Source organism: Sinocyclocheilus grahami, unplaced genomic scaffold (assembly GCF_001515645.1).
Source record: "Sinocyclocheilus grahami isolate Dianchi unplaced genomic scaffold, SAMN03320097.WGS_v1.1 scaffold1214.1, whole genome shotgun sequence".
Classification (NCBI taxonomy): domain Eukaryota; kingdom Metazoa; phylum Chordata; class Actinopteri; order Cypriniformes; family Cyprinidae; genus Sinocyclocheilus; species Sinocyclocheilus grahami.
The window spans coordinates 99,249-123,058 of record NW_015506393.1 but is presented as its reverse complement, the minus strand read 5'-3'; the positions used below and the strand labels follow the sequence as shown (position 1 = coordinate 123,058).

Here is a 23,810-nt window from a genome sequence, read left to right as displayed (position 1 = left end):
TCCTTTGGTCTAACTAGCTTGCTTATTCTTTTTGTTGGGTGTGCCTGGTTGTCAAATCCTTTTGTGTCTTTTCCAGCTTTGTATTATATGGCTTTAATCTTGTTTTTGTCTCTGTGCTTCCCCAATGTACAGCTCTTCGTCTTTGTGTTTAGCTGAGCATTGTCTGTTTTAGATGTGCTGTTAATTGCTCTTCAATGTGATTGATGGACTTTCATTACTACGATAGCAAAAACTTTCCATTAACAAATCATATGTATCACAGTAGCATCTGAAGAGCTGGAAAAACAACAAGCTTATTCTTCCTTTGTTAAATAATTTAACAGAATCAATTAATATAAGCCCACCATATGTTCTTCCTAATCTTAGTTGGCGTCCTTTAAAATAACTTTCACTTGACTAAGTTAAGACTAAGTACAGTGAGTCTCTTTGCAGAGGGAGGGACTAGTGGCGGTCCCTGGAGCAGTCCCATCACCGTGGCCCCAGGGAGAGGGTCCAAGGGCAGGTCAAGACCACTTGAGCCTCAAGACCCCAGTAGAAACAGGAGGGCGCACCCAAACTGGGCTATTCTTGGTAAATACGTCATTCATATACATGAAAACTACTGGAGTAAATGGATGACTATGCATGCCTTTAAAAAAGCGAAGCATTTTCCATTGTGTGCCATGAGTTTATAGCGACGTTGGTTTGTAATTTTGGTACACATGGTGTGAAAAGGGGTTGCGTTTTCACTTTGTTGTAGGCGGTTGAGGGAATAGAAAAAGAAGGTGAACAGATTAAAAGTACAGTGATACAGTTAGTTCTGTTGAACTAAGACAAGAATTATGAATACAAACTAAAGCATATTTGCAAAGAAACTGTTTCAATTTTGCAAATAAGATGAGCAGTCCCTTTTGCCATACTTTTTTTTTTTAAACAGAATTTTAAAAAATACTTTAAAAACATTTAGTTTCAGTGACTTTGGGAGCATAATTTTTATGTTTTCTTAAATACTATTATGTAGCATTAATGGAACTTAAACATATTTGTTTGCAAGCAAATGAACACCATCATTGATTATTGATATCAAACAGATGTAACAATGGAAGGGCAAAATAAGGTATGAACTCGTTCAACTAAACAGGTAGTGTTCCAAGTTGCCTGCCCGCCATCTATTGATCACAATATTTTCATATTTGGCATTTAAGTACTTATTTTTTGTATTCATAAAACATGTCATAAGTACTGTAAACTGAGAATGTATGTATATCTGCCTTGAAACAAGTCAAGTGTTGCCCAAAATTTGGCAGAAACTAGAAGCAATTGGTACATTACTTTTTTGCTCTGTGTGACGTTGTATTTTCAACACAAGCAGCATGAATCTGGCGATGGAGATATAAGTGCTTGCTCGGACATTCTCCATCTCCGCTCACACCCTTTCCATCTCTCAGCACAATTTGCCAAAAACAGCAAATAAAGTTAAATGGCATATGGTGAATCATTTACATAAGTTAAACAATGATCAACAACAGCTCTTCCATTACTTTTCTGTACGACTAGTTGACTGTTGAAAATGAGTAGTGGTGCAAGACCTGGGTAAGTCATTCAGTTGGCATTATTTGGGTCGCAATTACTCAAGAACCAAATGTGTGCAATTCTTATGCCTGTTTGACAGGAAGATGAAGGAAGCTGACAGAAAATGTTGCATGGTGATATATGAAAATTACACACAACTTTGTTCTCAATAGTAGGAACAAAGCTAGATCTCTATGCCTTTGGAAAAAAAACTCTTTATCTCCCTTTTGGAGTAAACAAAGCTGTAAAATACAAAATGGAATATAAAGTAGAGATTAAGAGGCTGGAGTTTTGGCTCTGAGTGAGACCCCAGCGTTCGTACAGGATGAATAATTTAAGCGCCTGCAATATTGTGTGTGCTGCAGAGGAGGACGATTTCCCTCTTATACTATTGAACAAGTGGTGCTCATTCCCTTGGCCTCGGATGCTGTTTTCTGAGTGCCACAGCGGACTGATTTGTCATTATTGTCATTTTACAGATAAATGTTATCTGTAGAGGCTCTGGCTGCCTTTTACCTGTTGACTCAAAACAAATGGAAAACTCAGGCCCTGATTTAAATTGTATGATCTCTTTTCAAAAGCTAGAAAGGTGGGAGTGTTATTGGCACGCTGTAAACTCTAAAGGTTATGAAAAAGAATATATGGAAATGTGATGTCATAAGTTTGATTTTAACCCAACAGAACAGTGACAAGAGATCTTCAATATGGCAGCATTATTCAGATTTTGTCTTGAATAGCAATTTTATGTACAATGAATATGAATGGAAGACTTGAATTAGTATGCCGTATGTGACAGGGAACACCTCAGGGAAACATTAATGCATACAGAAATACACACGCACATTCACACGTATATCAACTATTCCCCTCAGATCTTTGCTACACTGTAATTGTCAGGGCACAGATACAGAAATAGGTCAGATAATCTAACCATTTCATATTTAACATGGATCACGGTGATCGGCTAGTCATTTAACTGCAATTAGTGAGGTCATCTATCTATATATTAGTATATTTTTAGGCAGCTTTAATCGCCTTTTTGATAGCTGCATGCTCATAGCTTCTTTTGTGCTTTAATTTGAAATTATATACAGCACACGCCGCCGCATTTGTGCATGCAATTGAACAAAGTCAGCACTCGTTTAACTAGCGCCTGCCTCTGAGGTGAAGCTGGAGTGCACGTCTGAAAAGTCTCCCGTTTGATGTGGTCGTAAAGACATTCTGCGTCTAAATAAACGCAATTCTTGTCAATAAAAAAATAGACAGTATGGTGGCCAACCCTAGCTTCGCCCCTGCGTTAATAGACTTGATCGGTGTCGCGTCATAGCTGTGCATTGGAAAAGCATGGTGTTGACTCAGAATGGCCTACATAAAATTATTTCTGCCGCTCGACAGAGCAACATACGGATAAAAACTGAGCTGTATTGGGGTCGGACTGTCCGTACGTTATCTGTGACTGGACAAACGACCCAACGGAATGGCCAGAGGTGTCGTTTCCCGGCATTTTTTGTTTCCTAATTGAGCAAGAGACAGCTTAGGCTACTACAAGCCTATACGAGACGGCTTGTGAAAGTAAACATTTGTCATTTTGTTTTGCTTAATTTTAATAGGGATAAAGACTTAAGTAAAAGCCTGTTGTACTTATTGATATATTAAAACGTTTTTTAACATTGACAAAACAGGTAACATTAAGGTCCACTGAAGTGCCTTGAAATGTGCAGCGTTATTCTATGTGGTGTGTGCTGCGCCTGCCTAATCATTTTCACAAATACATGCCTTAAAATACAGATAACGAAAATATGTATATAAAATACCAAAAAACATGGTTATTGGTTACTATAGATAAACCATGGTAAAACAACATGTTTTGCTACACTAACCATAGTTTAACCATGGTATATGTAGTAAAACTGTGGTTATTAGCGATACTGGTATCGGTATCGGGCCCGATACTGAGCTCCTGTACTCGTACTCGTTAAAATGCCCCGATACCAAACGCCAATACCATACAGCATGTGTTAAGTGCCATATTCAGACAATGAAATACCAACAACAGACAGCAGAATGCTTGCTCGGACATTCTCCATCTCCGCTCACACCCTTTCCATCTCTCAGCACAATTTGCCAAAAACAGCAAATAAAGTTAAATGGCATATGGTGAATCATTTACATAAGTTAAACAATGATCAACAACAGCTCTTCCATTACTTTTCTGTACGACTAGTTGACTGTTGAAAATGAGTAGTGGTGCAAGACCTGGGTAAGTCATTCAGTTGGCATTATTTGGGTCGCAATTACTCAAGAACCAAATGTGTGCAATTCTTATGCCTGTTTGACAGGAAGATGAAGGAAGCTGACAGAAAATGTTGCATGGTGATATATGAAAATTACACACAACTTTGTTCTCAATAGTAGGAACAAAGCTAGATCTCTATGCCTTTGGAAAAAAAACTCTTTATCTCCCTTTTGGAGTAAACAAAGCTGTAAAATACAAAATGGAATATAAAGTAGAGATTAAGAGGCTGGAGTTTTGGCTCTGAGTGAGACCCCAGCGTTCGTACAGGATGAATAATTTAAGCGCCTGCAATATTGTGTGTGCTGCAGAGGAGGACGATTTCCCTCTTATACTATTGAACAAGTGGTGCTCATTCCCTTGGCCTCGGATGCTGTTTTCTGAGTGCCACAGCGGACTGATTTGTCATTATTGTCATTTTACAGATAAATGTTATCTGTAGAGGCTCTGGCTGCCTTTTACCTGTTGACTCAAAACAAATGGAAAACTCAGGCCCTGATTTAAATTGTATGATCTCTTTTCAAAAGCTAGAAAGGTGGGAATGTTATTGGCACGCTGTAAACTCTAAAGGTTATGAAAAAGAATATATGGAAATGTGATGTCATAAGTTTGATTTTAACCCAACAGAACAGTGACAAGAGATCTTCAATATGGCAGCATTATTCAGATTTTGTCTTGAATAGCAATTTTATGTACAATGAATATGAATGGAAGACTTGAATTAGTATGCCGTATGTGACAGGGAACACCTCAGGGAAACATTAATGCATACAGAAATACACACGCACATTCACACGTATATCAACTATTCCCCTCAGATCTTTGCTACACTGTAATTGTCAGGGCACAGATACAGAAATAGGTCAGATAATCTAACCATTTCATATTTAACATGGATCACGGTGATCGGCTAGTCATTTAACTGCAATTAGTGAGGTCATCTATCTATATATTAGTATATTTTTAGGCAGCTTTAATCGCCTTTTTGATAGCTGCATGCTCATAGCTTCTTTTGTGCTTTAATTTGAAATTATATACAGCACACGCCGCCGCATTTGTGCATGCAATTGAACAAAGTCAGCACTCGTTTAACTAGCGCCTGCCTCTGAGGTGAAGCTGGAGTGCACGTCTGAAAAGTCTCCCGTTTGATGTGGTCGTAAAGACATTCTGCGTCTAAATAAACGCAATTCTTGTCAATAAAAAAATAGACAGTATGGTGGCCAACCCTAGCTTCGCCCCTGCGTTAATAGACTTGATCGGTGTCGCGTCATAGCTGTGCATTGGAAAAGCATGGTGTTGACTCAGAATGGCCTACATAAAATTATTTCTGCCGCTCGACAGAGCAACATACGGATAAAAACTGAGCTGTATTGGGGTCGGACTGTCCGTACGTTATCTGTGACTGGACAAACGACCCAACGGAATGGCCAGAGGTGTCGTTTCCCGGCATTTTTTGTTTCCTAATTGAGCAAGAGACAGCTTAGGCTACTACAAGCCTATACGAGACGGCTTGTGAAAGTAAACATTTGTCATTTTGTTTTGCTTAATTTTAATAAAGCGATAAAGACTTCCGTAAAAGCCAGTCATACTTTCTTATTGATATATTAAAAAGATTTTTAACATTGACAAAACAGGTAACATTAAGGTCCACTGAAGTGCCTTGAAATGTGCAGCGTTATTCTATGTGGTGTGTGCTGCGCCTGCCTAATCATTTTCACAAATACATGCCTTAAAATACAGATAACGAAAATATGTATATAAAATACCAAAAAACATGGTTATTGGTTACTATAGATAAACCATGGTAAAACAACATGTTTTGCTACACTAACCATAGTTTAACCATGGTATATGTAGTAAAACTGTGGTTATTAGCGATACTGGTATCGGTATCGGGCCCGATACTGAGCTCCTGTACTCGTACTCGTTAAAATGCCCCGATACCAAACGCCAATACCATACAGCATGTGTTAAGTGCCATATTCAGACAATGAAATACCAACAACAGACAGCAGAATGGAGTTATTAGAGATTAAGGATGTCTACGAAGTATATACAGTATATATGCAATGAATATAATGTTAAACATTCAGTATTGACTGTATAACCGATGTGCGCGAGATGATAAGCAAAGCACGCTGAGTGTATTGAGCGCGCGGCGGCGCAGATGCGCGAGCTTGTCGAGTGAATATACCTTTCTCACAGACATCACTGGAAAGTTTGTAGTTTGGTCGGATACGTCAAAAACAAGTAAGTAAAACAATGCACAAGTTACTTAACGGTATGGAGAGAGGGAGCGAGAGAGAGCGCGCGCAATTCTGTTGTGTGATCTTTGATGTTCACTCACTTAGCACACACATCATTTGGATTAAAACTAAATCGTAAAATAGACCATTTATAGGGGAATTCACTAGCCACCTTTTTCTTCAACGCGGAAGTAAGCCTATGGGTGAGACTTCCGGTTCATTAGCCGCTATAGGTAAATAACGAGGAGAATAACAACGTGCAGTAAATGGTAAAACTGTTTGCACTACAAACCAGTGTGTTCATAATTAAGATAATACATTAAAATAATATGATAAGACACACCAACTTTCAATATTAAGCAGCAAAATGAACTGTTTTGCTCAGCTAAAAATAGCTGGACGGAGTGGACGCAGATGAGACCGGAAGCCAGACCCATATAATTTACAAATGGCCACGCCCATTTGTCACGGAATGCCAGGAGAAAACAAGGTAAGTTCCAAGTGCAGTTTAATTGAAAGTAACAACCGAACAAAAACGTTGCAAAAGGTAATCCAAAACCTGACCACAGAAAACACAAACTGAGAAGACAATACAATCAAGATGCAAATGACAGACAGAGAAGGCATGATATATATGGCTGGGATAATGATGAACAGGTGTTACCGATCAGACCAGGATTAGTGAGCAGGGGACTATGGGAAATGGAGTTTAACACAAACAACGTAAAACAGAAGAGTGCCCTCAAGTGACCAGTCCAGGTCACCACAACAAACACTGTGACACCATTTTTACGACAAGAAAAAGGTGGATAAACATCATTTATTTTCAACCTTAGGCATACACGACTTTCTGGTGAAAGTGAATCTAGCAGCCTGTGTGAAATGCGCTAGGCTGTACTATTCTGCATCAGTACAAATACATGCACGCGTTGTGCGTGTTTTGCTTGCTTCATGATTGTTTCTGCATTATATGAGTGGCTTTGGAATATAAATCGAAGCACGTTTCAGATGGAAAAAAAATGTGACTTCTATTTCTGAAAATATCACAGTTAGGAGATTTATAACTGCATTATTACAGCAAAGCGAGTGATTACAGTACTAAGCCGCTGCAATTGAGCAGCTCTAATGCTATTAAATTAAAGATGATGTACCACAGAGCAAAAAAATTAACAGTGAAAGTAACAAAAACTTGTAAAATACATTTTAATGGGTATAATTAAGTGTGAAAATAACCAAAGGATATACAGTCAAACCAAAAATTATTCAGAGACCAGATATAATTTTTGATGTTATTTTACTAGTGGGTACAGGACACTATAGTTAATTTATGTAAGTGAGGATAGCAAAATAATATAAACTGTGACAAATTATACCCAAAATTTCTTAATACAGTGGACTACCAGTAAAACTGATACAAATTTGGGACCAAAAATTATTCAGACCGAGTCTGGGAAAAAACATTGAAGTTCAGGTTTGCATGAACCTGGATGACAGCATACCCAGGAGACTACAGGCTGTCATTAAGGCTAAGGGTTGCCCGACTAAGTATTGATAGTTGTGTAAATAGTGTCATACTAACAGCTGTCTAATTTTTGGTTGATTGTAATCCATTAGGCTACATACCTTTCTATCAAAGTTATCTAACATTATCAAGCAAATTTTTCTGACTCAATTTAACTCTGAGTTCTTGTTATATTTTTTTACCATTTTCTAAACTATAGCGAATAAACTGTGATAATGTGAGAAATGTTGAAGGTGAAGGTGGTTTGACTGTATCTATTTGATAAATGAAGTTAACCAACTAACATTATACATACTCTTTTGGTTTCTGTATCCAATATTTTAAAAATTTACAAATGCAATCAAATATTGGTATCGGTACTCCGTATCGGCAAGTACCAAAAATAAAAGTATCGATATCGGGAGCGAGTACTGGAAAAAGTGGTATCGGTGCATCCCTAGTGGTTATAGGCTACAATTGGTAATAAAAACGCCAAAAAAACATGGTTAGCCTACTATACTTTTACTATAGTAATACCATTGATAATTTTCATTAGGGATTGTCTATAATATGAAATATGAATATGTTTTAATAGATTATGACATCACAAAATATCAGGGAGTGAGATTTATTTGATTGCGATGCGAAGGAGGGTTACTGTAAGCCCCATCAGAACTGAGTTGCGGTGCAGGGGGACGGGACTAACCACAGATCATTGCAGTGTATCAGTCATATACATCATCCAATCAGGTTTTTTAACTTATTAGAGGTACAGAACGCCACACAGCAACTTTTCAGCATTGCACCAAGCAAAAATCAATCGAAATCATCACAAAAAGTAAAGATCAAGCGCCTAATAAGGCCTCCGCTGGTTAATTCGAATGGTTTGTTTTCCCCCACGGCATAAACGGTTATGACGTTTTTGTGTGCGTTCCCAGCAATGCCGAACAAGTCTATTGTGTTAAATATTTTTAACTGAAATGTTAAACTGAAAAAAATAATTGCATGTGTTAACGCAGCAGAGTTTTAAACTCTCACAATGAAAAATTTGGTTATACTTTACTTGAAGGGGTGTGCATAAGACTGACATGACACCTTCATAATCATGACATAACACCTACATAATCATGACATGACACATGTCATGAATATGAAGGGTTTTTATGCATGTTTATGACAACTGTCGTTAAGTGTCATTCGTTCCGTTGTCATTTTTAATGCAAACATGACATTGTTTGAGATGTCTTTGTTATGGGCTATGGTTAGGGGTAAGGGTAGGGGTAGGGTTAGATTAGGGTTAGGTCAAATAATGTCATATTTACATTAAAAATGACATAACTGAGCAAATGACACTTAATGACAGTTGTCATAAACATGCATACAACCTCCTTCATATTCATGACATGTGTCATGTCATGATTATGAAGGTGTCATGTCAGTCTTATGCACACCCCTTCAAGTAAAGTGTTACCAAAAATTTAAAAAGAAATAATAATAACAAAAAAAAATTAATACAATTAGTCATTAACAAATACCCCACATACTAAGTAAAATTTTATTCAAAGGTAGGGTATGCGATTTAGGAAAGGCTATCAAAGCTAGCTTTGAAAGCAAGATCCCACCCTCCCTGCATAATCACTTTGCAAAACCACGCCTCCTCCAAAACACATGAATGCGCACAGCAGACCAGAGCCTAATCAGTGACACGATGAGAGACGGTGTTGGTTGAGGGTTGAATGCAACACTGTCCGATTACTTCATCATGTCTCATTCACTGGTGAGAAAAAAATACAGTACAAAGCGCATAACATTACAATAATAACGCCTTCCATTCTCGCTCAGTTAGAAATAGCATAATGGGACACACTGATGAAGTATCGTATCTGTGTAAACAGTGTGTGCAGAGGCATGCACATACATATGTTGACAGGCTGGTAGGACAGCCTATGGTAATCTTCGGATTTTGTCTGCTTAATCAAAATGTTTTCTAATACAGGGGTTTTGAACCCTGTCCTGGAGGACCCCCAGCCCTGCACATTTTATATGTCTCCTTCATCTACATACCTGATTCAACTCATCATCTCATTAGCATAGACTGCAAGACCTAAATTGGTTGTGTCTGATAAGGGGGACATATAAAATGTGCAGTGTTGGGGGTCCTCCAGGACAGGTTTGAAAACCCCTGTTCTAATACACTCACTTATTTGTTTAAAGCTGCAGTCCGTAACTTTTTTTTGGTTAAAAATGATCCGAAATCAATATTTGAGCAAGTACATAACCAGCCAGTTTAGCCCGATTCACATCGTTTAGCTTATAATAATGTTTTCTAATTTGAGTGGTACGGGTAGGTACTAGGCTATCGCATGTGAGGATCCTGCAGGTGGCCGATCGTTTCTAGCCTTTTCACACAGCAGCTGGAATAATTAAATGTATCAATTTGATGGCGGATTGTAATCCATAAAGGATTATGTGTTTATGAAACACATGTGAATTGTAAAATTATGTGAAATTAAATTATATTCCAGTTATAAATGTACTTCTGATTACAGATAGCCTGGGATTACAAAAATTTGTATTTTAAAGAAAACCAGTTCGAAGGCAGCATAATTAGTTTTTTGGGTTAAAAGAATTTCTTAATATGAAATTTGAAGAATATGACAATTAGATTAGATTCACATTAGAATTTGAAATCTACACGCTATACTCATAGTAGCCAATGCTGATGTTGTTAACATTAATAATTTGAGAATAAAGTATAACAATAATAATAATTTGAACGGTTTGATGTGATATGAGCTAACCGATCTTTAGATTTAATCACCATTGATAGCGAGATTTATAGCAATGCTTTTTTCCTCAGTTGGTCAGAACAAACGTGGCAGACTTGTTACTTACTTGTTCAGATGGCAATATACAGTGAAAATTCTTATTTGGGTCATATTCCAAGATGTAGGCAAGAATCTGTGATTAAGAAAGTACAGTAAATATCCACACCTGTGCGGTGACTGACTGCCACACATACGCTTCAGAACATTCGATTCATCCACGCTGGAGCCGTGCAGACTCACAACCCACGCAAGCTAGATAATTCCGCACACAGCTGCAGTTCCAGGTTTTCAATCAGAGATGGCGTCAAAGAGGCAAAACTTATGGACTGCAGCTTTAACGAAAAATCCCTTACAATTTGCTGCAACACACAATGTAGCTGTAATTCAAAATTTTCTCTTTATTAAGCATTTGTATTAATATTAATACCTGTTCTTCCCCATCTGCTTTTAAAGTGTTCTTCCTCAGACAGCTCTATGTATGATCTTCACTGTAAAGCAATATTTAAAATATAGCCAGATACATTAGCATTCAGAGCCTCCAGACAGGGGCCAAGTAAACACACGGACCGGGCCAGGTAATATGAATATTTCTATTGAGAACAGTGGAATAGAAATTAAATCCATCTCATTTGCATAACAGACAGTGCTGTTGAGGCATTGGTGAATGTGCTCAGCCCTGCGTGAACATTCCAAGTTGTTTACGACAGGGTAGGGAGGGGATTGTTTAGCCATGTGGCCCCTCTCCTCCATGCTCGGCACCTTTCATGTGCTGTTGATTTAGTTCCTGGCCGTTTGTGATCGGTACTTAGAGGCGGGATGAAAGCAGGAAGCAGGTCAGCGAGCCCTCTGTGAAAGAGCCCGGAGGATTTGCATGGCCCAGGCCCAGTCATGCATGCATAATCACAGCCACTCGACAGGTGACTCTGGATATAATAAATAAATATAAAAAGGCCAAAAATAGGTTATTCCCGGAGACCTTGAAATTATGTTCCAGTTTTAGAGCATTAACAGGATCCAAGCTGGCATGGCAGCTGGCCTACAGGGTAAAAGACGAGGGGTAATGAAAGTATGGCGTGAGCTTTCGAGAGCCCTCTCACCACCGTCCGCTCCAAATTGTCAGTTTTTCAGCCAAGAAATTACCAGTTTACTATCATTTTCTTTTTTTTTCTTTCTAGAAACTAGTTGTCAGTTATCACAACAGACAGAGACAAAATTGATAACGTCTTTTCTTTCAAATGAAATGACTGTTTGCTCAGCAGGACTGTGAAACTGAATAAAAGCCATTACTCTTTAAATAAGTGATGTCTGGATAAAGTTCATAGGGAGGTATTCACAGAAAAAATTTACAATTTTGTTCATATTTGAGGAGTTATGATCGTACTATACAAATACTGATTTTCATGTGTGTGGGGAAGGATATATGATTTTATCTAGTGTTGTTTTTACAAACGTTTACAAATAAACAAATCATTTTCATTCCCTTGCATGCACTGACTCATATTGTTCGTTCATTGAAGGATCTCCCTTTTGAATTGCTCGACTGCTTTCCTGCCTTCAAAGACTATAGCACAAACCAATAGCCTTCAAGTGCATGTAGCAAGTCAATAGCTGTATCTGAAATCGGCTCCTATACTCTCATTCACTATTCCCTACATTACTCCACTAATACAGACCACAGTGAATGAAAAGGTTTGAGCGAATTTGGAGTCTTGAGTGCACCGGAAGGGATGTGGACACCATCTTTTGGTGAGATACAGAAATTCATTCAACGTGATGCTCAAGGTGCATCACTTTCTCTAGTGGCTAGCCGCTGAGTGTACATCGGTTGTACACTCGTCATGGGATTGAATGAGTGTACTCAGAAATGTCCACTATGGTTTCAGACAACTCTACAAATAGGTGCGATTTCAGACACAGATGATATTTTGAGTATGAACAAACTGCATGAATTTTATTTGTGAACAAATTGAATGAACAAAACATCTCATTATGAGCATCTCCTGCATGCACTTAATTCATTTCAGCATGTGAGTCAATTTCGTTCACAACAATGAATGAAAGGGGTGAAAGAATAATGAAGGTGTATAAAATGATACTTAAACATTCTTTATACAGTCTCTTAGACAAAGTTTAGCAAAGGCTAGTAAGATTGTCAACTCAGTGTTTTTGAACAAAAAAAATATTTACTCACAAAGACTTTGTCGCCACGTACTTTTTAGTAAACAGATTTAAAACATTAAATTCATTGGGATCAAATCTCCAACCACTAAACCACTAAAAGTAATGCTGGTTTTGTGGCAGACCTCTAGGAGAGCTTTTAACTGTGAAGTGCTCATGCAACCCCATCCATTGTCCTAATGTGAAATCAATCATAATGTTTTAAAGTTTTTTTTCTTTCTCCCACCCTGCTAACTAGTCATTTGGCAATTTCCTTGACTTTCAGCACAAGAAAATGTCGGCAAATTTGTAAAACTCTATTTTTTCCCCTAGCAATTTCCTTCTGTTGCCCTTAATGGCATAATTTCTCCAAACAGGCACTGAGCAATCCATTTCACTGTTTAAATGTTGTTGTTTTTTTTGACAGGCCCCTTTAAACAAAGCAGAGCTGGTGAAGATACCACTGTCTGTGGGTGGATAAGGCACAGCACTAGTGAATACCGTCTGTCTAAATGCACTAAACTTTCATTTAGTCACTGCTGCTGCCTTCAGTGCTGTCCAGGTTTTCACAGCTTGTACCTTATACATTATTCACCAGGTCTGATTCACCCAAACCTGAGAAGTCAGGCGCATGAGAGAGGTAGTGAAAGAACAAGGAAAAATGATAGAGTGTGTATAGAGGAAGTGGGCGGTAATAGGACCTGTGTGGGTACATCTATACATATGTTTGTGTTTCTTCACCTTAAGCATGCATATAGAAAGCCTGTGGTGTGTGAATTTATGCGAGTATATCTGAGACGAGGCAGGCATGATGTGTATGTCCTTTTTATTATCACCAAATCCGACACTCACTGACTGAATGTTTGGTTTAAAGGGATAGCTCACCATCAAATGTATCTTGGGTTTTGTGCTCACAAGTTAATGTCTTAAACTGCCGATCTTGTTATATGTGCTAATTAATAGTGTTTTCACTATATTTTGGATATAAATATCCATTGCAGAATTGATGTCATACGGCTCGTTCACTGACTCGCTGGCCGTCTCCTTGATCAGCCGTAAACAGTGATTCTGTCCTAATTCCCTTGCATATTAATGGTGGAGTTCCCTTTAAAATCTTAAATGATTCCCTTTGAGCTAAATTATTGACCTGTTTCCCTTACAAAGATTATGTCATAATTTACTCAGCCTCATGCCGTTCCAAACTTGTATGACTGTCTACTGTGGAACACAAAAGAAGATGTTTAGAAGAACATTTCAACTGTATTTTTCCAAGTCAGTGGGGTCCATAACCACACCGAACACCGCTGTATTTCCTTGTATACTTTTTTGTGTTAACTACCCCTTTAATTATCTTTTGCTGGGCCCCAATTTACATGGTTATACTGCACACTCTTTTTTGTGAAGAAAATGTACATACTTTTGTGTGTATAGCAGAAGGGTAGGCAAGCTTTGGGACATGCTACCACATCATACAATTGCGTCTTAAAACCATGGGACATTTTTGTCGTACTGTATAGTTATGTGCATCCTGTCACTATAAACCAGCCTGTCAATCATTTAACAAGTAACATGCTCATATCCTCACATTTCAGTTCCACTACTCAATCCTACCCTATGAGAAAGATTAGTATTTATACATTTATAGTATTTAATACTATTTATTTTTTTATCTATAATACAATATTATTTATAAATATTTTTATATTTTCATTTTCATTTAGTTTTAGCAATTTTGTTATGTGATTTTGTCTTTTGTATGTTTTTTTATTATTTCATTTGTAGTTTTAGTCATTTGAGTTGAACTAAAATAATAATAATAAATAACTTAATAAATCTGCCTGTCATGACATTATCTTTCATGTGTTTTCTTGCAGTTATTCATTTCCAAATGTATCTTTAGAAAGGTCCACATGATGTTTCAGATGAAATATAACACACACAACATTAAATAAGTAATTTTAATCAGGTTGTGGACAATGAAAAGTGTGCACAGATCCACACTTCAGAAATCTACCAGTTACAGTTGACCATCCTGGGATTTCTGGCATACTCTCTTCAGCATATTATGCTTTGGGTCATTTATTCTATTCTCACATACTAATTAGGATGGATAGTATGCACACTGGGGTGTCAGACTTGGTGCTCCTGTGGTGTGTTTTGGGTCCTAAAGCTTCCTGTGCATCTGTCTGCGTGTTACATAGCCTGTAACATAGTCTCTTCATTGACTGCCCCAGGCAGCAGCTTTTGGCTTGTAGTCACAAACCCAGTACTGTAGTACTGACAGAACTGCCCCATACCGGCGTCCACTTACCCCTCTTTTGACCACCCGAAAACGCGCTGTTGACCCATCAACAGGGCTGGAGCAGAAAGTGAAGGAAGGAACAAACTTGAAAGCCTGGTTTTGCTTGGGTTCCTCCTTTAATTCTCCTTCCCTCCTTGCGGTAGGTGAGTCATGTCAGCAGTATTACAGGCCAAATCCCCACAGTGTGATGAGGAGGGATTTACTGGGCTGCTTATGAGAGAGACGCACTAGACTCTGTGCTTGAGTTTCAGATTTACATACAAAGAATGGAGTGCACAAGAAACAGCGGGTCTGAAATAGTAGTGATGACTTAGAAATGCCCTAGCAGGTTAAGTGCAACAGAGGCACAGTTTAAGATTCATATAATGGGAAATGCCAGCCTGGTGGCTTAATAACTCATTAATAACTTCCTTTTTATGAGATTTTCTATTGTGTTTTGCAAGGCAATTTCTTTGAAAGTTTTTGGAAACTGGAAGTGAGCATGTGTAACGGGTTAGATGTCCTAGGTAATATTATATAAAAGTTTTATAATACTATTACCCAAAAACTATTACCCCTTCAAACTGCTTCATTTGCATGCATCTGGCCAAACTTTAATATTTAATTTATCCCTGTGACGGCAAATTAATTTTCAGCTGTCATTAGTCTTCAGTGTCACATGACATATTATTATTATTATTATATTAGAATTCTTATTATTATCAATGTTAAAAAGTTGTGCTGCTTAATATTTTTGTGAAAAACGGTGATACTTTTTTTCAGGATTGTTTAAATAATAGAAAGTTCAAACGAACAGCATTTTTTTTATAGAAATGTTTTGTACCATTATAAATGTCCTTAATGTTACTTTTGATCAATGTAATGCATCCTTGCTCAATAACACACACACACACACAGTCTGGTTCACTATCCTTGTAGGGACTCCCCATAGGCGTAATGGTTTTTATTGATTTTAAGATAAAAAATTAGACGACAAAGAATTGACTTGACGGAACTCAAACTCAAACCACACGGCAGCAACAAACAGTTGCAGTGTGTTTTTGAAAGAAGTCTGTGAAGCTCACCAAGGCTGCATTTATTTATAATAATAATATTACGAAATATTACAATTGAAAATAATTTAAATACATTTTACAATGTAATTGTGATGCAAAGCTGAATTTTCAGCTTCATTACTCCAGTCTTCAGTCTGTATTTTCAAACTGTATTTTCTATCGCCCTTCACCAACCCTACACCTAAACCTACCCCTCACAGAAAACTTTCTGCATTTTTACAATCTCAAAAAAAATAAATAATAATAATTCTGTATGATTTATATATGTATATCTTTTTGTACCCATGGGGATCTCAATTTAGGTCCCCACGGTGACACAAGTCCCCATGAGTTGGTCTGTATTCAGGTTTAAGTCCCCACCAGTGTAGAAAACCTGTACACACACACACAATCTTACTGACCCTAAATTTTGACTTGTACTATGTGTGTGTGTGTGTGTGTGTGTGTATGTGTATGTGTGCATATCATAGAAGTGAGTAATAACTGGATTTACTTTGGGAATTGGTCACTAATTGACTGAGACTATGCTTATGTAATTTTTCCATATATTCAGGGCTTAAATAATTTGGCTACAAGTAGAATTTGATTGAATGGAGTGTCTCATGTCAGATTGAGTTTTACACAAGTACAATGGCCCAGACGCATGACACCAGCAGGGTTATATGAGTGAGACTAATTGGAAAAGTCTGCCGTGAAGCATAGCAGCAGACAGGCCATGTGAATGTGAGAAGGTGAATGAAAGTACAAGTTCAAGTTTCAGGGGGGACTGTATCAGATGACACACCTGTTCTCACCTCTGAACCAGTGCTGGTTGAATGAGGAGGGTGGGTCATGTGTCCATTCACCATCTGCTGTTGGTCTAACTCACAAAAACACTCTCAGACTGGTGCACAACACTCGCTGTACCATCACAAATGTCATGCCATGACTAGAAAATAGTATAATGAAATGCTTTATACAAATATTCAAATCAGTTTTGTCTCAGATTTGATTGTGAGTGCATTTAATCTTAATCGGAGCCTCAGACAGTGTGCCCACATACCGCCCACAGTTCACTGCCAGATACATACAGCATTCATAAATGACAAGAGTGCTGTATGATATACAGTATGAAGAATGAATATGCATTTAGAGATTTGCAGATTAGCAGGGTTTTTAAATTGTTAGTGTTTTTAAACAATACATTTAAGTGAGCGTTTGATGAAGGCAAAGGTAATCTAAACATAAAAATGGATGAAATGAACATTAATATTAATTAATTTAAATTAATATTCAATATCAGCCGATACCAAAAAAAAATAATAATTGATATGGTGCTGATATGTTGTATATCCTGGCCTATTCTATGCCAGTCTGTTATTGCAGTATCAACTATTACTGATAAACCTGCCTCAGATCTTTCCCTGAGTGGGTGGCCAGAATGAGCTGGAAAATGGCTTTATATTGATGGCTTTATATATATATATATATATGTCAGGTTAAATAAATATAATTATCCATGAAATTAACATTATTATACAACAGTATTAAAATACATTACTGTTCTAAAGTTTGGGGTCAGTAAGATATTTGTCTTTGAAAGAAATTCTAACTTTTATTCAGCAAGAACGAACTAAATTGTTCAACAGTGACAGTAAATACATTTATAATCTTAGAAAATACTTCTATTTCCATTTCTGTTCCTTTCAACTGTCTATTCATCAACAAATCCTGACAAAAAGTATCATGGCTTCCACAAAAATATTAAGCCGCACAACAGTTTCCAATACTGATAATAAGAAATGTTTCTTAAGCGTCAAATAAGCATATTAGAATGATTTCTGAAGGATCATGTGACACTGAAGACTGAAGCAAATACCACTGAAAATTCAGCTTTGCCATCACAGGAATAAATCTAAAAAGTAATAAATATATGCAATAATATTTCACAATATTACTGTGTTTATTGTCATTTTTATCAAATAATCGCAGCCTTGGTGAGCATAAGAGACTTTTTTTTTTTTTTTAATCTTTCTGACCCCACACTTATGAACGTTGTGTGTAATCTGACCATTTCTGTGCATTATACAATTTTTGTATGTCTGCCTGCTTTGTACGTTGCTGCACTTGAACACACTTCAGTATTCACTTTTCGAGACACCGGCAACATCACAATCCACCTGCTGATTTTGAGGAAAAATTCAGGACTATTGCAAGAACACGGTGGATAACTGGTGGAAAAATGTCATCTGGGTCTCTTTCCCTCACAGCTTTAGCTGGTGAGATGGACATTGAGAGCCCATTAGCAGCTGGGAGATTGTGAACGGCGAGAAATCAGTTTTGAGGTGAGCGTTAAGTCTGCAGGGACTGATAACCATCAGTCTGCTGAGAGTTTTTGTTTGAAATTAGAAGGAGATGAGTTGTTGAGGGAATGACTTTAACTGTGGGTGTTTAGCCAGTCGAATCAGTCCACTGGTGTGTAATCTGTTCAGGGGAACATTTCATCAAATCAGTTTGCATTCTGTCCTGCAGTTTTCTTTTTCCATCTCTCTCTCACAGACATGCACTCACTCACACTTTGCACATCATAAGGTTTGTAAGTCACAGAAATCCCTCACTGCCTTTCAGCCGTCTTGCATCTAGATGCCGATCAATAGGGCAACAGAGATTGATGTCCCAGCGGGTATGGCTTTAATGAGAGCTTTACACAAACAACAGATGCAGAATTATGGAATTTTTATGTCCAGCGTGGCTCACAAAAACTCCAGAGTAATTGCATATGTGGATATTGTGGTATACATCCCTAGACAAACAGATTGTCTTGATATGTTGAAGTGATGTTGTATGACGTTATATGCACCCAACTGAACCGACTTTAGGCTGTCATAACTGTTCATGTGCATCTGCAACAGTTTTTGGTGACTGTCCATGAAAGGCCACTCTGCTAATAATCTTGTGACATCTGCTCAGCAAGGGGGAAGATTAATAACATGTCATTAACTTAACATAGTGTTGGTAAATAAAATGAGATGGGAAGAAAATCTATCTCCAATAAGAATATCTACAGTATATCATTGAAACAAGATACATTTACAGTATACAAAATGTAAGATATTTGTTATCTGCGAATATGTTGTGAATTAAGTTTGTTTTTCTTACCTCATTGACAAATACTTTTCCCCTTGTTTTGAGCATAAATGTAAAAAAAAGCTTTAAACAGAAAAAAATGCTTGATTATTTAAACTTTATTCAAAATATGCAAATCTTAATATATTAAACTGTTTTGTTTCCCAAGTAAATTGATCTTGTTTAAAGGATAATTAGACATTTGACAATTGAGACAAACATACTGATTAAAAATATAATGTATATGCAGTGAAGGAATCTATTCTCCTTCCACACATTCTTAATAACTTCTTCATCCTTTATACACAGGCAGCAGAAGATAGGGACACTGATTTTTTTCTCCCCCTATGAGCAGTATTTCAGGGACATGGAGAAGAAGTTGTGCTTGAGAGAAGTTATGTATGTTATTAAGGGGATGGCTGTGCCAAGCTTCTCCTGAGAGCTGGGGGATAAAGCTCTTTTCAGCACAAGACCTGATGGAGTTAATATCACGGCAGCTGGAGATCAGCCCTGCAGGCAGTAAGCACGTACATGCATTTCTGTCGGGTAATTATAGTAGGGTGGCAGGGAGGATGGCCGGCTGGGTCTGGTAGCTCAGTCGTTGGGAGATGAGGGACCCTAAGCCTTGGAGGCGTCCATCCTCAGGATGCCAAAGCTTTAACCCGCCGTTCAGCATTCTGCCTCCAGCATCCTGTGTTTATATGGAAACAGGTCAGCCGTGTGCTGGGGGGTGGGTATGGGGGGTTTGGGGCTTAGTGGAGCTGACAGTCGGAGACAACACAATTACACAAGCTCATACACACAGGCTTAGCCAAAAACACATTTACGGTCACGCAAGCACACCAGCAAACAAGCCCGCACTCAAAATTTGATTAAAAACACCCTCTATACAGCCACATGCAGACAAAATGTACTGCGGCGACAATGCCATAGTCCTTCAATATACAGTGATCCCAAAACACAGTAGGACACCTAAAATGTCACTTAAGGCATGAAATTAAAATTCACGTTATCTATTTTGTAAATGCATGCTACAGATCTTTTTTTTAGATGTTTTTTGACCTCCTAATTTTTATTCAAAACTTAATATTCCCATGAATGAACAGACTTCTCTCTAGTGACGTATCCTGGACATCTCCAATTATTTCGTGATTTTTTTTTTATTGAGTTTGCATTTAGATATTCCTCCATCCAATCAACAACATCAACATTACATTACAACTGGACTTCCATAATATGGAAGTCAAATGCTACCAGCAACTGTTCGGTTACCAATATTCTTTAAAATATATTATTTTGTGTTCAACAGAAGCAATACATTTATACAGGTTTGGAACATGACGGCGAGTAAATTATATCAACATTTTCATTTTTGGGTGAACTATCCCTTTGTCACACTTAATTGTCTGAGTGTCATTCCAATAGATAAAAAAATATCAAGGTGTCATCTGCAAGAATTAAATTAACTTAGTTAATTTTATTGTTTTAGAACATATACGAAACAGATAAAAAAAATCTAATGAACAATATACAACATAAAAATTCCATAAAAGAAAAAGAAAAAGGATATGTCAAATAAACAAGACGAGAGTTCAGGGCCTTAATGTGTCCAACAACACCTCAGCATTTTATGCCCAGTTCTGAATAGTTCTGTCCTTTGCCCCATTGAGCTTTGCCATAGTAAAGCAATATCTCTAAAGTAGGAAAGCCAAATGAAGGTTGAAGAGATAGATGGTTCAATTCAGAGCTTTAGAACAGTCTTTTTGGCAGCCGTACCAGCCGCTAATAAGGTCTGTTTTTTATTGTGCATTTAGCTGAAGTGTAGAACTGTCCAATAGCTGGAAGAGCATGGGGTCCAGTGGTATATTTAGATGTAAAATATAAGAAAGAACATATGCATGTACTACTACAGACTTATTGCATAGATGACAATAAGGATCTGAACTAACCTCCATTTTATACAGTATGCTTTGAGTAATGCCCTATTAATAAGTTTGTAATTAATCATCTGATGTGCAAGGTTCTTGTACAATTACTTTTAACTTGTGTGATTCTTGACATTAACTATGAACATGTTCTGTATCTGACAAATTCAAAGTGTCACAATACACTATATATATATATATATATAATAAATTTTTATATATTTTTTTATCATTTTTCATTTCAGGCCCAAAAAGTGTGTTTGTACTTTTATTTTATTTTAAATATATTTGTACCTTAAAGGTACATATTAGTACTTAAAAGTACATATTAGTACCAAAAATATCCTAAAGCATATATATTAGAACTTTTTGAAAGAGTACGGCCCCAGTAACAGTTTTGTACCTTTTTTTTTGTGAGGGTGAATTTACCATGCCACAGACGTATTACCAACTAACATGATATATCAGAGTTTAGAAGACATAAACAAAAAACTAATTGTCTCCTTTCAGTTCTTATGGTAAAACCACTTTCTTCCAGGTCCTCTCATCTTGATTTGAAATATCCATGAGACCTACAAGACCCTCCCTGTCTGGCTCTATCATGCAAACATCATTCCTGGAGCTGATCTCTGTCCCAAATGGCATGAGCACAGACCAGCCGCCTCACTGCTTCTCACAAATCCTCCGTCGTTAATGGTGGTTTATGGTTTTTACTGCTAATGCGGGGGAATTGAAAGAAGGGCCCCCGGGGTGTATGACTGGGCCTCTGGCGATAGTAAAAGAGCAAATGTTCATTTTCATAGGTTATTAGGCATTGATTTTCTGTGGATTAAGAGGTCTCGTAACTTTAAGCACTATGAATTTAAAATGCACGTGGTAATGATGTTATCAGCTTAACAGAAAGACTGAGATGCATGCATACACGCTCACACGTGGATATACTATCTTCTGTTCTTTACTCATTCACTTTTCTCATATGTATTCTTTTAATCCGCTCTGTGCACATCTAGTCCTTTTCATTTTTACTGTCTCTTCCCTTGTTCTGTGGTCTTTACTTTTCATTTTCTCATTCTGTTTCTGTTATTCTCCTCTCGCCCTCCCCGTGTGACTATTTTAGCAGTCTGTAGATGAAATTCTCCCCCAATTAGCCTTACATTAATCCCATGCTCCGAGGCTAAACTGTAAACACCCCAACGGCCATTGTCTTTATCAGTACACACTTTTTTTTTTTTTTTGAGTTGTTAATATTGGCAAGTAAGGCTGAATGCTTCATTGAAGGGCATCCTGCAATGTGACTGACAGAATGAGACTAGACTGGCACTTCAAGGTCAATCGACTCTTGTTTTTATCTGTTAAATCAAACAATCTGTATTGTTCTATATACAATTCACAGTGGCATCAACCAATTTTATTTTCAAAATTCGCTCTGGTGCTGTGAGCCAAGGCTTGTTTTTACTTGTGGTACACAAGGGTATTTGGTAAATAATCCACAACTGTTCTGAATCATTCTAGTTGAATGACATGTACTGTATTGTAAAGCTTGAAATGAGGGCATTGTTTAGCCTGAAGAAACAGTCCATAGAACTACAGCATATAGTGTCTACTATGAAGGCAGGAACAAACAACCCCTGCTAAGATGTACAAAAATTAAGACAAATGCTTTTATGTTTTACAAATCATTAAAAAAAAGTTCACCCAAAATTTTAAATCTTGTCATAATTTACTCACTCTCATGTTGTTTTAAACATGTATGGAATAATAATAATAATAAATATGTGAAAGAATCTTTGTACTTTTTTATTTTTATTTATCTATCTCTATAGAGGATCTCAACAGGGTCTACTGTAGGACACTCTGGAGCAGTTTTAGCAAGCCGACACTAACCGGGGCCTCTCGGCGCCACTACCCGTTTGAGGTGAGAACACAGGAGGATACCGGCTCCACACGGAGGCTATAGAATATAGCGAACGTGTTGGGGGTCGCCCAGCCCGCAGCCCTACAAATATCTGTCAGCGAGGCGCCACGAGCCAACGCCCAGGAGGATGCAACACTTCTAGTTGAGTGAGCTCGCAGCCTGAATGGGCAGGGCACACCCTGTGCCTGATAAGCCAGGGTGATGGCATCCACAATCCAGTGGGCCATCCTCTGCTTAGAGATGGCATTCCCCTTCTGCCGGCCTCCGTAACAGACAAAGAGCTGGTACTGAAGCTTTGTATCCGGTCTACGTAGCACCTTAATACTCGGACGGGACAGAGCCCAAAGCCAGGGCTGGGTCTGCCTCCTCCGGGGGCAGCGCTTGCAGGTTCACCACTTGGTCTTTGAAGGGTGTAGTGGGAACCTTGGGCACGTAGCCGGGCCGGGGCCTCAGGATTACCTGGGAGTCAGCCGGCCCAAACTCTAGGCACGAATCGTCAACCGAAAATGCGTGCAGGTCCCCTACCCTCTTGATGGAGGCCAGTGCAAGCAAGAGCAGAGATTTCAATGAGAGAAACTTTAGCTCAACTAAATGGGGTGGAGGGAGACAGCCTTTGCTCCAGCCCTTGCTGCAGAAAGGAAAGCACGACCGCAATCGGGCATCTCCGGGGGTCTTCTCGGCGAGAAGAACACCACTTGACAAACAGGTTCCACTTCAAGGCGTAAGCGTGTCTCGTAGACGGTGCTCTTGCCGAAGTGATAGTGTTCACTACCTCCTGGGGTAGGTCACCTAGAACCTCCGCGTCCCATCCAGGGATCAGACATGGAGTTTCCATAGGTCTGGACGTGGGTGCCAAACGGTGCCCCGTCTCTGAGTCAGTAGGTTCTTCCTCAGAGGAATCGGCCAAGGAGGGGCTGTCGCGAGGAGCACTA

The 23,810-nt window shown here is 38.2% G+C and overlaps 1 protein-coding gene across 2 annotated transcripts in view; it reads left to right on the top strand.

Annotated features, from left to right (window-relative positions):
* LOC107568111 (GDNF family receptor alpha-1-like) overlaps positions 1-23,810 on the top strand; it is a 102,310-nt gene that overhangs the window by 11,959 nt on the left and 66,541 nt on the right. Inside the window, exon 4 of one of the 2 annotated variants that reach the window (XM_016253958.1) lies at positions 433-570. The exons of the other annotated variant lie outside the window; for it this stretch is intronic. Within the exon in view, the coding sequence (XP_016109444.1) occupies positions 433-570 (138 nt within the window). The remainder of the gene's footprint in view (positions 1-432; positions 571-23,810) is intronic. 2 annotated transcript variants of the gene reach the window in all.